Source organism: Triplophysa dalaica, chromosome 8 (genome assembly GCF_015846415.1).
Source record: "Triplophysa dalaica isolate WHDGS20190420 chromosome 8, ASM1584641v1, whole genome shotgun sequence".
NCBI lineage: Eukaryota > Metazoa > Chordata > Actinopteri > Cypriniformes > Nemacheilidae > Triplophysa > Triplophysa dalaica.
The window spans coordinates 24,969,774-24,985,489 of NC_079549.1; the positions used below are offsets into that span (position 1 = coordinate 24,969,774).

The window sequence follows — 15,716 nt, forward strand, 5'->3', positions numbered from 1 at the left end:
CATTCATATTCATACACACATGTATAATAAATGCTGAATATTCTGTTGCAGAAAGGAAATAATCAATCATTTATATCAATATAAAGCTATTAAATATGCTCACCCCTCATGAGGAGAGAGCGTCACAGCTCATTTACAGCTCAGGCCATTTCTTTGTTTAATTAGAATTCTCATTTACAGTTCAACCTCGTCTCGGATTTTCCTCCCAAAACTCCTTAAAAAAAAAAAATATGAGTCAACTGTTGACAGTAAGAATGAAGATCTGGACAAATGAATGTGGAGAACATCATCTAGTTTGAGTTCATATTCAAATCTCTAATATTTGAATGTTCACTTTGAGAATGTGAGGTATAAATCTGAGCAGTTTGAGATGTTGTTGTCAATTCTTCTGAAACTCTTATGGAGACACACGTCAAAACATTAATTCTGTCTTTTTAATCTCATGATCATACGAGAGAAACAACACTAATAAGTATACAGTACTTAAACAGTAGTTATTAAGTATATTTTAAGTACTAGCAGTAGTTACAACACACTATATTACTGGCCCGTGTCTTTTTTAAAACAAACTAAGTTTGACAGTAATAAGAGCACTGAGAAGAACATAAAACTGTCAATTGAAAGTATGATTATTTATTTTCACTTTGAAAGTAACGCACGTTTGAATGAAGTTGTTTCTGTATGGGAATTAAGTAATTTAACAAAAGTTTATATGCTTATTTCTCAGCTGAAAACATGATTTCAGGTGTCAGATAGTTTCACTGAAAGATTACTGAGATTGTTGTGTGTTCACAATGAGACAAATATTTTCATTTCATGTTGCTGTAAAGAATCCTGAATCCTGATTTTTTACAGTCATGGTTTGAGTGGCTGCGATCATCTGATGTTGGTGTTTATTTTAGGGCGAGGATGACATCATAGATCTTTCCGGTCCTGTGGATGTGGACGCAGGTGAAGCCCGCAGCCGTGAGCAGACCACTGTATTCTGAACCCTTCCGCTCTCGACCTTCAGTCTGAACCAACATGTTGAGTGAATAAAGCTGAACGGTGAGCGGACCGCTGTTATCTTCATGAAGAAGAGCTTCAACCAGTAACACACCTCCACCTGCACACACACACACAAGTGTGATCTTTTGAATCGGGTTTATTCTGCTGTTTTGTTTTGTTTACACTCCATCATCATGTTTATCATAAGTGTGTGTGTGTGTGTGTCACTTGGCTGGTGTCAGGCTCACTCATGTCTGAGATTGAGTTCCTGCTTCACAGCTGGTGCTCACACACGCTCACAAACACACACACAAAGAAACAAAAATACACACATGCGCGCACACACACACACACACACACACACACACACGCACACACACACACTCACACAGAAACACACGCCTACACACACACAGAAATACGAATACACACACACATATGTCTTCATGTTTTATGGGGTGTTGTCATAATGATAATGATAGTTATATTGCCCCAAAACCAAACTATCACACAAACCTCCTGCTTTTCATGTTATTAAAGAAACATTGTGTGTGTGTGTGTGTGTGTGTTTACCTGGTGTGCAGGACGTGTAAACTTTCCTCAGCAGCTCCACACAGCGCTGGTCTGTCCAGTCGTGCAGAATCCGAGCGAGAATGTAAAGATCCGCCGGTGGAAGAGCATCTTTAAAAAAATCTCCTGTCATGAGAGACACAGTGTCAGTTATACATCTAACAGATTCATATATATTAAACACACTAAACACACACATGTTAAACCATTCCAGATATAGAATGACGGACTATTTCACCACATTCTCTCACACCTTCATGGAAGTGAATCCTGACGTCTCGCTGTGACACAAAGTGCTCTCGTGAGGTCTTCACGACCTTTGGAAGGTCAAAGATGGTGACGGAGGATTCAGGATAGACGGACACACAGTTTTTGGCCAGAGCGCCGCTGCATCCTGATGATGAAAACACATCAAACATCATTTACAGACAGCGGTTCATCTACACCAGAAACTTCTCTCGTGATGTTAAACCTGCTGCATTCATCATCACACAGATCATCACACAGATCATCATCACAGAGATCATCATCACAGAGATCATCATCACACAGATCATCACACAGATCATCATCACAGAGATCATCATCACAGAGATCATCACACAGATCATCATCAAAGAGATCATCATCACACAGATCATCATCACACAGATCATCATCACAGAGATCATCATCACAGAGATCATCATCACAGAGATCATCATCACAGAGATCATCATCACACAGATCATCACACAGATCATCACACAGATCATCACACAGATCATCACACAGATCATCATCACAGAGATCATCATCACAGAGATCATCATCACACAGATCATCACAGAGATCATCATCACAGAGATCATCATCACAGAGATCATCACACAGATCATCATCACAGAGATCATCATCACACAGATCATCATCACACAGATCATCATCACAGAGATCATCATCACAGAGATCATCATCACAGAGATCATCATCACAGAGATCATCATCACACAGATCATCACACAGATCATCACACAGATCATCACACAGATCATCACACAGATCATCACACAGATCATCAGATATCATCACAGATCATCACACAGATCATCACACAGATCATCACACAGATCATCACACAGATCATCACACAGATCATCACACAGATCATCAGATATCATCACAGATCATCACACAGATCATCATCACATCACAGATCATCACAGATCATCATCACAGATCATCACACAGATCATCATCACAGATCATCACACAGATCATCATCACAGATCATCAGATATCATCACAGATCATCATCACACAGATCATCAAACAGATCATCACACAGATCATCACACAGATCATCACACAGATCATCATCACAGATCATCAGATATCATCACAGATCATCATCACAGATCATCAAACAGATCATCACACAGATCATCACACAGATCATCAGATATCATCACAGATCATCACACAGATCATCATCACAGATCATCACACAGATCATCATCACAGATCATCACACAGATCATCAGATCATCAGATATCATCACAGATCATCACACAGATCATCATCACAGATCATCACACAGATCATCATCACAGATCAGCACACAGATCATCAGATATCATCACAGATCATCACACAGATCATCATCACACAGATCATCAGATATCATCACAGATCATCACACTGATCATCAGATATCATCACACAGATCATCATCACAGATCATCACACAGATCATCAGATATCATCACAGATCATCACACAGATCATCATCACAGATCATCAAACAGATCATCACACAGATCATCACACAGATCATCACACAGATCATCACACAGATCATCATCACAGATCATCACACAGATCATCACACAGATCATCATCACACAGATCATCACACAGATCATCACACAGATCATCACACAGATCATCACAGATCATCACACAGATCATCATCACACAGATCATCACACAGATCATCACACAGATCATCACACAGATCATCATCACAGATCATCAGATATCATCACAGATCATCATCACAGATCATCAAACAGATCATCACACAGATCATCACACAGATCATCAGATATCATCACAGATCATCACACAGATCATCATCACAGATCATCACACAGATCATCATCACAGATCATCACACAGATCATCATCACAGATCATCACACAGATCATCACACAGATCATCAGATATCATCACAGATCATCACACAGATCATCAGATATCATCACAGATCATCACACAGATCATCATCACAGATCATCACACAGATCATCACACAGATCATCACACAGATCATCAGATATCATCACAGATCATCACACAGATCATCATCACAGATCATCACACAGATCATCACACAGATCATCACACAGATCATCACACAGATCATCAGATATCATCACAGATCATCACACAGATCATCATCACAGATCATCACACAGATCATCATCACAGATCAGCACACAGATCATCAGATATCATCACAGATCATCACACAGATCATCATCACACAGATCATCAGATATCATCACAGATCATCACACTGATCATCAGATATCATCACACAGATCATCATCACAGATCATCACACAGATCATCACACAGATCATCAGATATCATCACAGATCATCACACAGATCATCATCACACAGATCATCATCAGAGATCATCACACAGATCATCACACAGATCATCATCACAGATCATCACACAGATCATCACACAGATCATCACACAGATCATCACACAGATCATCATCAGAGATCATCACACAGATCATCACACAGATCATCATCACAGATCATCACACAGATCATCACACAGATCATCACACAGATCATCACACAGATCATCACACAGATCATCATCACAGATCATCACACAGATCATCATCACAGATCATCACACAGATCATCACACAGATCATCAGATATCATCACAGATCATCACACAGATCATCATCACAGATCATCACACAGATCATCATCACAGATCAGCACACAGATCATCAGATATCATCACAGATCATCACACAGATCATCATCACACAGATCATCAGATATCATCACAGATCATCACACTGATCATCAGATATCATCACACAGATCATCAGATATCATCACAGATCATCACACAGATCATCATCACAGATCATCACACAGATCATCACACAGATCATCACACAGATCATCACACAGATCATCAGATATCATCACAGATCATCACACAGATCATCATCACAGATCATCACACAGATCATCATCACAGATCAGCACACAGATCATCAGATATCATCACAGATCATCACACAGATCATCATCACACAGATCATCAGATATCATCACAGATCATCACACTGATCATCAGATATCATCACACAGATCATCATCACAGATCATCACACAGATCATCACACAGATCATCAGATATCATCACAGATCATCACACAGATCATCATCACAGATCATCAAACAGATCATCACACAGATCATCACACAGATCATCACACAGATCATCACACAGATCATCATCACAGATCATCACACAGATCATCACACAGATCATCATCACACAGATCATCACACAGATCATCACACAGATCATCACACAGATCATCACAGATCATCACACAGATCATCATCACACAGATCATCACACAGATCATCACACAGATCATCACACAGATCATCATCACAGATCATCAGATATCATCACAGATCATCATCACAGATCATCAAACAGATCATCACACAGATCATCACACAGATCATCAGATATCATCACAGATCATCACACAGATCATCATCACAGATCATCACACAGATCATCATCACAGATCATCACACAGATCATCATCACAGATCATCACACAGATCATCACACAGATCATCAGATATCATCACAGATCATCACACAGATCATCAGATATCATCACAGATCATCACACAGATCATCATCACAGATCATCACACAGATCATCACACAGATCATCACACAGATCATCAGATATCATCACAGATCATCACACAGATCATCATCACAGATCATCACACAGATCATCACACAGATCATCACACAGATCATCACACAGATCATCAGATATCATCACAGATCATCACACAGATCATCATCACAGATCATCACACAGATCATCATCACAGATCAGCACACAGATCATCAGATATCATCACAGATCATCACACAGATCATCATCACACAGATCATCAGATATCATCACAGATCATCACACTGATCATCAGATATCATCACACAGATCATCATCACAGATCATCACACAGATCATCACACAGATCATCAGATATCATCACAGATCATCACACAGATCATCATCACACAGATCATCATCAGAGATCATCACACAGATCATCACACAGATCATCATCACAGATCATCACACAGATCATCACACAGATCATCACACAGATCATCACACAGATCATCATCAGAGATCATCACACAGATCATCACACAGATCATCATCACAGATCATCACACAGATCATCACACAGATCATCACACAGATCATCACACAGATCATCACACAGATCATCATCACAGATCATCACACAGATCATCATCACAGATCATCATCACAGATCATCACACAGATCATCACACAGATCATCACACAGATCATCACACAGATCATCATCACAGATCATCACACAGATCATCACACAGATCATCACACAGATCATCACACAGATCATCATCACAGATCATCACACAGATCATCACACAGATCATCATCACAGATCATCATCACAGATCATCACACAGATCATCACACAGATCATCATCACAGATCATCACACAGATCATCACACAGATCATCACACAGATCATCATCACAGATCATCATCACAGATCATCATCACAGATCATCACACAGATCATCATCACAGATCATCACACAGATCATCACACAGATCATCACACAGATCATCACACAGATCATCATCACAGATCATCATCACAGATCATCACACAGATCATCACACAGATCATCATCACAGATCATCACACAGATCATCACAGATCATCATCACAGATCATCACAGATCATCATCACAGATCATCACACAGATCATCACACAGATCATCATCACAGATCATCACACAGATCATCACACAGATCATCTCACAGATCATCACACAGATCATCACACAGATCATCACACAGATCATCACACAGATCATCATCACAGATCATCACACAGATCATCATCACAGATCATCATCACAGATCATCACACAGATCATCACACAGATCCATCAGAGATGTGTGTGTGTTGACTGAATAAATGCTGTGAGCGCTCATCTTCTCTCATATCTTCAGAACATGAGTCAGATGAACTCACAACACCTCCTCAGCTCATCTCAGTCACATTTGTAAACAGTGATTCCAGCCAGACTTTAAAATGCTTCTGACCAGTTTCACCGCTGTGATTGGCTGATCACTCTGTGGTTCAGTAGTCGCTTCTCCGCTCACCTGTCAATCCCACAATCCCTCACAAAACAGGCAAACACAACTCTCTCTCTGTTGTGTGATGATGATAGTACAACATGATAAGCTGCACAGCGCCATCTTGTGGCTTCAGAATTATGGCAAGCCGAATTAGCTTTTAATCATTCTCAGGATATGAATTTTTGATATCAACAATTCAATGTATACTAGTGAAACAACAATTAAACTTCATATCCTGAGTGATTAAAAGCTATTTCTGCATTTGGCAGATGATTTTATCTAATGTGACAGTTAGAGGACCTACATAAACCTCACACTCACCTCCAAGGTCAAAGATGCTTCTGAAGGGTGAAAGGTCAAACGCCGTGATGACATCATGGCCACAGATGTTCCAAATAGAGTTCATCAGATGCATGAACTTCACAATCTCCTCATCAGACCTGAAACACACACACAGATGACAGACACACACACACAGATGACAGACACACACACACACAGATGACAGAGACACACACAGATGACAGAGACACACACAGATGAAAGAGACACACACAGATGACATAGACACACACACACACACACACACACACACAGATGACAGAGACACACACAGATGACAGAGACACACACAGATGACAGAGACACACACAAACAGATGACAGAGACACACACAAACAGATGAGAGACACACACACACAGATGACAGACACACACACACAAACAGATGACAGACACACACACACAGATGACAGACACACACACACACACACAGATGACAGAGACACAGACACACACACACACACACACACACACACACAGATGACAGAGACACACACACACACACAAACAGATGACAGAGACACACACACAGATGACAGACACACACACACAGATGACAGAGACACAGACACACACACACAGATGACAGAGACACACACACAGATGACAGACACACACACACACAGATGACAGAGACACACACACACACACACACACAGATGACAGAGACACACACACACACACACAAACAGATGACAGACACACACACACAGATGACAGACACACACACACACAGATGACAGAGACACAGACACACACACACACAGATGACAGACACACACACACACACACACACACACACACAGATGACAGAGACACACACAGATGACAGACACACACACACAGATGACATACACACACACACACACACACACACAGATGACAGAGACACACACAGATGACAGACACACACACACAGATGACATACACACACACACACACACACACAGATGACAGAGAGACACACACACTTTCTTAAAGCATAAATGCATTTCTGCACACAAACGTTTGTGAAACACTTGTCATAAACACTCGCTCACCTGTATAATGCTTCAAACAGGTCTTTGGAGTTTATTCCGAACGCTTTCTCATACTGATTCTTTCCTTCTCTGTGATGATAACACAACACATGTGAGTTTGACCTGAGAAGAGTTTCGGTGCTTTGAGTGTGTAAGTCACGTGTGTTTCTCACCGGACGGCGTCGGTCAGGTGATGCCAGCACAGGTAGATGGTTCTGGAACTGTACTGAATTGAGTGATATAGAGACTTTGGACTGGACTCGATTAGAAACACTGTCGACATGTCTGTATTACTGAACAAAACTGTGAGGGAACGTGAAATCACTTGATGTTCGCTGAAGAGATGATAGTCAGTCAGTTAGTGTAAAAGTGTTTACCTTCACCGTCCGTGTTTGTGTGTGTGTTGAGAAGCTCGAGACCCACGCACGCGCACAGAAGTCTCTCAGTGGCATCTTCACTCGTGCCCAGAGCTCGCGACAGTTCGACTGCAGACAGCGGCTGCGCAGACGCGTGCAGCTGCTCAAACACACCCAGCTCACATGCAGCAAACAGAGTCTGTCAATCAAACAAAACACTCCATCGAGTTAAATCATTTATCACCTTTATTTTTAAGAGTGTAACTATAAAACTGATGTATTTATGTTATTCATTGTAGGACAAACACTATACGAGCTTATGAAATAACCGATTCGTCTTATTGATATTATACAGACATGAACAAGGCCACCGGGATTCTTCCCATACATAATAGATTATGATGCAGTAATAGTATTTGGCACTTAAGCTGTGTAATGAATTTAGTCTTTTAAAAGTTACTGCCTTCATTTATTAATTCACGTTGTGCATGTTTTACGTCAAAGTTTTAAAATTTCCCCTCCCAACTGCATAGACGTACCTATTCATCTCTAATTAATCTACATTTCATTTAAACTGGTGCCATCTAAAGAACTTTTTATGCATAACACGCACACACTGACTCGTGCGCACGAGAAACTCTTCTGTTTTTTTCGCGAATGTCCCTTCAACGGCTCCGTAGTTTTGTAGATTTAATTAGAACGTATTTAATTGACAATTTAGCATTAAAGACTGTTTAAATGTTTGAAGTGTATTTCATTTCTGTATATTTCCTACCTGTTAGACATGATAGCTCTCAATTAAACTGTTGAATGGCTATAATTAATGTTAAAATACACACAAAAAAACAATCAATTTAATAGAGACATTAGAAAGAGTACTAATATCAGAATGTTGGCTTTCATTCGTAAAATTATGCTGTTAAATAAATCTTTTGTGTCTACATTAATTTGAAAATTAAATGTGAAATTATTCGATTTTAAAAGTTTATTTTAAAACATTATTTTTATGTGTGATTAATCAGACAATTTATTTGAATGATTGACAGCACTATGAATTTGTCATGAGCTAAAATGAAATGACCAGACTTTCACAGACACAGTCTCATAAAACAGATCCTGCATTAAAAGATCCGCACAACATGTGTAAAGTTAAGCATTCTGTCCAGCATTATATCTACATCTACAGCTTTACCTTTGACACCAAGAACCCCTCCATATAGTCCAGAATCTTTCTTGGGTATAAATCATCTTTTGCTGAGGCCATTTTACCAGAGAACAGATCCCGTGTGTGTGAAACACTGAGCTCCCGTTGAGTTTAACTCTCCACATAATCAGATTATACAGATTACAAACCCACAGAACACAACACACACACAACACGTGCACAGGGACAAAAGCATCAAATCTTCACGTGTATTGTTGTAAAACTAAGATGAAACGCTGAGAACAGACCAGTGAATGTAATCTCATGACCTCTCAAGAAACACAACCTGTGTTTCAGCAGATGAATGACACACGAGAGACGCTGGTGAGATCCAGACACTTTTATTGTGACTGTCACAAGTGTTGCTCCACTGTCACTGAATACTGAACTCTAAATCCAAATCAAACATCATACTTGTGTAGAAGAAAATAAATGTTGATTCTTTATCACAGTCTAACAACAAGCAACATAAACTTCTGAATGAGGTGAAATCGACAATTCACCCAAAAATGAAAATTCTGTCTTCATTAACTCGCCCTCTCGTCATTTCAAATCTTCATGGCTTTCTTTCTTCCGCATGACATAAGAGAAGATATTTTGAAGAAAGTTGGTATCCGAACAGCGCTGGCACCCATTCACTTCTATTGTACAGAAAAACAAATCCAATGCAGTTAACAACATTCTCCCAAATATCTTCTTTTGTGTTCTGGGCATGAAAAAAAGTCAGACGGGTGTGACATGACAAGAGAGTGAGTGAATGATGACAGAATTCTCTTTTGTGGGTGAACTGTCACTTTAGAGTCTTACACTAACCAGCACTGACTCTTATTGTTTCTACATTTTAAAATTCAAGTTATAAACACTTCTAATCTATTGTGTGCCTTTAACATCCACTGCAACAATAACAACTCCAGTCTTTCATCCAACATCACTTCAGATCTCATCTTCCTCTGACGAGTCCTCGTGAGGCAAACCATTCCATCTTAACACATTATAAAATAAGAAGAATAGTTCAAATAGTTCTTAAAGTAATGAAATGTGTGTGGCGGGATTAACGGTTGAAAATGACGTCACGATACAAAAAAAAAACTTTAATCTTTAATATCGTTGTTTGTATTTTGGGGTGATTGTGGATATGTTTGATGGCAGGTTTTCTATCGTCTGGAGCGGCTCTCAGCGTGTCGTCGTGGACCTCTGCTTGACGACCGACTGGAACTGCGACTGCTGCTGCGACTTTTGCTGCTGCTCTGGCCGTGACTGTATTTCCTGCAGCGGTCTGGACTCGCTCGCTCACGCCTCCCGCGATCACGTCGAGTGCGACTCCCGCTCCTCCTGCTGCGTCTCCGTGCGCTTCTGCTGCGACTCCTCCTGCGAGCGTGACCATCCCGGCTCTGCCCCCCGCCACTGCGGCGCGAGCGTCTGTCGCCTTCCACCTCTTTGCTCCTCTTCTCTCTCTGTGGCCTGTCCCGCTCCGCACTTGTCATCTTCTTCTCTTGTATCTTTGGTTTGCTGTCCTGGTTTTCTGTCTTGATCGGAGACGCAGGCTTTATCTCACCGTTCACCGGCGTGTCACACGCATGTAGATTGGCGAGGACGAGATCACTGTCGTGGTTCTGCGTGTTGGTGCTTTTCTTCAGCAGGTTTTCCAGCAGCCGGTCACGCAGCTCGCGTTCTTTCCGCTGCATGTCCAGCGCACGTGCCTTCTCACTCTCCACGCGCCGCAGCTCCTCCTCCTGCAGCCGTCTGCGCTCCTCCAGCTGCTGCAGACGCATGACCTCCGCCCTCTTCTGCTCCATCTGCTGCTGTCTGAAAGTCTGCAGAGACACAAACACACATCAGACGCTCATGATGTCACGCTGTTTACACCTCACCTATCCAGAAGGTCAGAAAGAGAGATCTGCTGACCTTCGCTCTGCTCAGTAACTCTGCGACGAGGCGGATGGACTCCAGGTTCCTCTGCGCCAGAAGCAACTTTCTCTCTTCTGTGGCGATCTTCAGGTGAAGCTTCTTCTGTTCTTCCTCCTGCTGTTTCTTCATCTTCTTCTGGCTTTTCTTCTCTTCTCTCTCTTTCAGCTTCTGCTCTCGTTTGCGCAGTTTCTCCTCTCGTCTTCTCTCCTTCTCCTCTTCCTCACGCTCGCGCTGTTTTCTGAAACATTCACAGACGTTCTTTAGATGTGTGAGTGTGCGTGTATATGTGTGCGTGTGCATGTCTGTGTGCGTGCATGTGTGTGTCTGTCTGTGTGCGAGTGAGGGCGTGTGCATGGGTTTTGTGTATGCAAGTGTGTGTCTGTGTGCATGTGCATGAGTGTATTTGTGTGTGTGTCTGTGAGGTAGGGTGTGTGTGCATGAGTGTGTATGAGAGTGTGTGGAAGTGTTTGTGTGTGAGTTTTTTAATACTTCTCTTCCTCCTTGCGTTTCTCCTCCTCCTCCTTCTCTTTGCGTTTGTGTTCCTCTCTCTGTCTCTCCAGCTCCTGAAGTTTCTCACGCTCCTGCTGACGTCTCTTCAGTGACGCTTCACTTAGATGTTTGCTGGTGTCAAAGGTCACCTGAGAACCCATCAGACAAAAACCTGATCAACATTTCTACAGATCATCAAACCACCATCACACACGGCCAGAAATTCTATAAACAGTCTTCATTTACACATTTTAATCTCTGTTCTGTGTTGAACTTTATTGCAGTCGATCACACGGACTTTAGCTTCATAAAGAGAATTTAACAGAGTGGGATTTTTAACATTCTGTCAAAGGGGTGATATGACACGACTTAAACGAGTATTATGGTTTGTTTTAGATGTAACTCAATGTGTTTACAGGATTTAAAGTTCATAAACACTGTATTTTCACACACTGTGCATGTTTATATCTCCTCTTTGCTCCGCCTCTCTGGAATTCTCAAATTTTGAACAAAGCTCACGGCTCTGAAAAGCTCATGGCTCTGAAAAGCGAGATGTGCTCTGATTGGTCAGTTCACCAGTGTGTAGTGATTGGTGGAATACTGCAACCGTGTGACGGTCATGTGACGCCTCTGACCATATTTGGAACATCAGGTTCCTCTTCAATTGTACTGACAGCTACACCACCTTACTTGAGTATACATTTGGGCAGTCTTAGTCAAATCAGACCACCAACTGATGTAGATTTGTGGGGGTGTGGTTACACCATGTGTTTCAGGTCTGGGTGAGCATTCGCTTTTACATAGAATTCAACTTATGTTCCCACACTTTCATTTCTGCACTTTTACGTGTCTAATACACGCATGGGCAACTTATTACACACTAAAGACAAAGAAAAACACGTGTTCTGGACATATGAGCCCTTTAAAAGTATATAGGTGCTATAACACCAGTGTGTGACCTTGTGCTCAGTGAATGAAATCATAATACGGCCAGAACTCTCATTTCATTAAGAGCTCTTCATCTCATTCCACACAATCCTCTTGTGCAACAGACGGTCCTGTAAATCATGTGCTTATAAAACCTCTCAAGAGTAATTACTAAAAGTGTTTGAGTCCAAATGACTCTCACAGAAACTAATTGCTTTAAGAGTTCTGCACTCATATACTTTGAATTTCCACAAACTTTACTATCCGCCGCAATGAAATACAGTTCTGTAAATCTGTTTTATGTATTAACACCGGAAATATATTTGATGTGACATCAATTATTCAATCGATCGATGTCACATCAAATCATTTAATTATACAGAGAGAATTAAAAACTGAATTCGGGTTCATTCTGACACTTTTTGAAATGAATCTACATGACAAAAAGTGATCAGATTCACACTATGAATGATTTCTTCTGGAGCAAACTAGAGATTAAATTATGACATATATAAGCTTTAAAGAGTGGTAGTCGAGATTTAGGCTAAACTCTACTTTAGCTTTTGTTCTGAGCTGCATTTGTTAGTTGACTGTGATCTGAATCTGTTGACTGAAGTCATAGTAGAGAATGAGAATCAGGACAATGTTTTAAAAACACACACCTTAATATTGCAGGCGACAGCTTTCCCATCTTCCCCTTTAAACATCAGCTTCATTCCTCTCAAAGAGTCCATGGCTTTAACGAAACCTGTGTGATCCTGATACTGCACGTATCCTTCGAAGTTCAGGTGTCCTCCAAACGAGAAGGTGTTGAAGTTCTTACCCATCATCTCCTCACGGTACAGGTCCAGCATGGGAATGTCGGCGTTCCGGATCTTGCCGAAGCGCTCAAAAACCCCTTTCAAAACGGCTTCAGAGGGTCTGTCGGGAGAAGCGTCTTTCTGGGCGAACCACTTGCATGGAAGCCCCTCCAGATGAACGGTGTCGGGACGTTCTCCGGGCACGGTCTCGTTCATGTCTTTAGCGTCTCTGAAGAACGAGTCCCAGTCGTGGCGCGTGGGGAAATCCACCTTGTTCTCGGCCGCACGCACCTTAAGGACGTCCGTGAATCCACTCAGTTTGATGCTCTTCCCCTCCAGCCTGGCCAGGATCCGCTTCGCCACGCTCCTGTTCTCCACCTCGCCTTCAAAGCGGATGAAGTCCATAGTGCTCTTGGAGATGCGGAGCGAGGAGAACTGGTCGGGCTGCACCATGGATTTCAGTCGCTCCATCACCTCCCAGTTGGAGATGGACTTGCCCGGCATCTTGAGATGAGGGAGAGCCACGCTGAGGGTCATTTTAGCGATGGGCTTCAGGTAGAGGTTGTACTCCGGGCAGAGTTCAACAGCCTCGGCTGTATCGCTGACTACAGACGTCATGACGGAGTCCAACACCACCACACGTCACCTAAAGAAACCTGAAAGACCAAAACAAAGAATGTCTATTCTGACATGACCGTTCAAAGAACCCCGGAGGAGAACCCTAGCGCTCAGATGTTGCTCTTTCATTGCTCAGTTCTCAGTCGTGTTTTGTTGAAGTATCGCTCGGGTGTTTCTCATCAAATTGCTGAGGTGAGGAATAAAAAGAGAATCAAATGAGAGCGCGATTAATGAGACCCATGAAGAGTCTCTGGAGGTGTAAATGAATTTAGCCTGTAGAGGTCAAATCATCTGGATTGGAGTCAATCATTTTGATTGCAGATCTGAGCTCAGTTTGACACATTGAGATCTCTCCTGAAACTACTGACAGAGACATTTGGGACATTTCTTTTTTTCCTCAGTCAGGAGAAATATGAGACTTCTCTCCATTTCATCTCATGGAGATCTATGGTAAAGAGATCTCACCTGAGACGATAAAATCAGAGTTCAGTCATAGATTTGATAACTGACACAGAGGGACAAACACACTTTTGATCATTAAACATTACAGATGTGTTGAGCTCACTGTGAGATCTCTTCCTTTTCTTCAACTAAACTGTGTTTATAACTAAGAGAACATTTAGCGATCTAATCATTTAATAGTTCACACGCATCAGACATCTTTAAACAGGATCGCATCCAGGAGTTAAGGAAATATAAATCTGTTTGAATCGCCTCGTCTTATGTAAACTTTACACAGATGAACTCTTACAAACCTTTCTGTATCTCACCACAATCAACTTGATGTTTTCATGACTTCAATAAAGCAGAATGAACCACAATGATGATAAATAACAACAACAGCACTGCAGTCACATCAGCGCTCAAACACACACACAGGCGAGGACGACGCGCTTCCGCGGACGTCACAGGAGCCGGAAGTGACGCGAGGGCTGCGCAGACGGATGTAAAAAAGCTCAGCCTTCGGGAAAATAAAAAGTTCAGCCTT

General features: G+C 41.6%; 2 protein-coding genes across 2 annotated transcripts; both read right to left on the reverse strand.

The window, feature by feature from the left end:
- Positions 1-415: 415 nt before the first annotated feature.
- asmt (acetylserotonin O-methyltransferase) lies at positions 416-10,242 on the reverse strand. The gene is made up of 8 exons (XM_056754651.1): positions 9,975-10,242; positions 8,804-8,981; positions 8,600-8,729; positions 8,448-8,516; positions 7,387-7,505; positions 1,811-1,951; positions 1,561-1,683; positions 416-1,105 (listed from the first exon to the last, which is right to left on the reverse strand). The coding sequence occupies exons 1-8, from the start codon at positions 10,044-10,046 to the stop codon at positions 894-896; spliced, it is 1,044 nt and encodes a 347-aa protein (XP_056610629.1). The 5' UTR covers positions 10,047-10,242; the 3' UTR covers positions 416-893.
- Positions 10,243-10,311: 69 nt separating this feature from the next.
- On the reverse strand, positions 10,312-15,621 carry akap17a (A kinase (PRKA) anchor protein 17A). Its single transcript, XM_056754619.1, has 5 exons — positions 15,484-15,621; positions 13,973-14,766; positions 12,384-12,532; positions 11,892-12,132; positions 10,312-11,800 (listed from the first exon to the last, which is right to left on the reverse strand). Exons 2-5 carry the CDS (start codon positions 14,726-14,728, stop codon positions 11,141-11,143), a joined length of 1,806 nt encoding a protein of 601 aa, XP_056610597.1. The 5' UTR covers positions 14,729-14,766; positions 15,484-15,621; the 3' UTR covers positions 10,312-11,140.
- Positions 15,622-15,716: the final 95 nt, after the last annotated feature.

What these genes read in the sequence shown, in the direction of transcription:
- asmt (XM_056754651.1), bottom strand. Translation starts at nt 10,046, where the DNA reads ATGGCCTCAGCAAAAGATGATTTATACCCAAGAAAGATTCTGGACTAT. An exon ending in CACAAACACGGACGGTGAAG is followed by an intron (nt 8,730 to 8,803) that starts GTAAACACTTTT and finishes GTTCCCTCACAG; the next exon opens with TTTTGTTCAGTAATACAGAC. An exon ending in CTGTTTGAAGCATTATACAG is followed by an intron (nt 7,506 to 8,447) that starts GTGAGCGAGTGT and finishes TGTGTGTTTCAG; the next exon opens with GTCTGATGAGGAGATTGTGA.
- akap17a (XM_056754619.1), bottom strand. Translation starts at nt 14,728, where the DNA reads ATGACGTCTGTAGTCAGCGATACAGCCGAGGCTGTTGAACTCTGCCCG. An exon ending in CTGTCGCCTGCAATATTAAG is followed by an intron (nt 12,533 to 13,972) that starts GTGTGTGTTTTT and finishes ATGGGTTCTCAG; the next exon opens with GTGACCTTTGACACCAGCAA. An exon ending in AGTTACTGAGCAGAGCGAAG is followed by an intron (nt 11,801 to 11,891) that starts GTCAGCAGATCT and finishes GTGTCTCTGCAG; the next exon opens with ACTTTCAGACAGCAGCAGAT.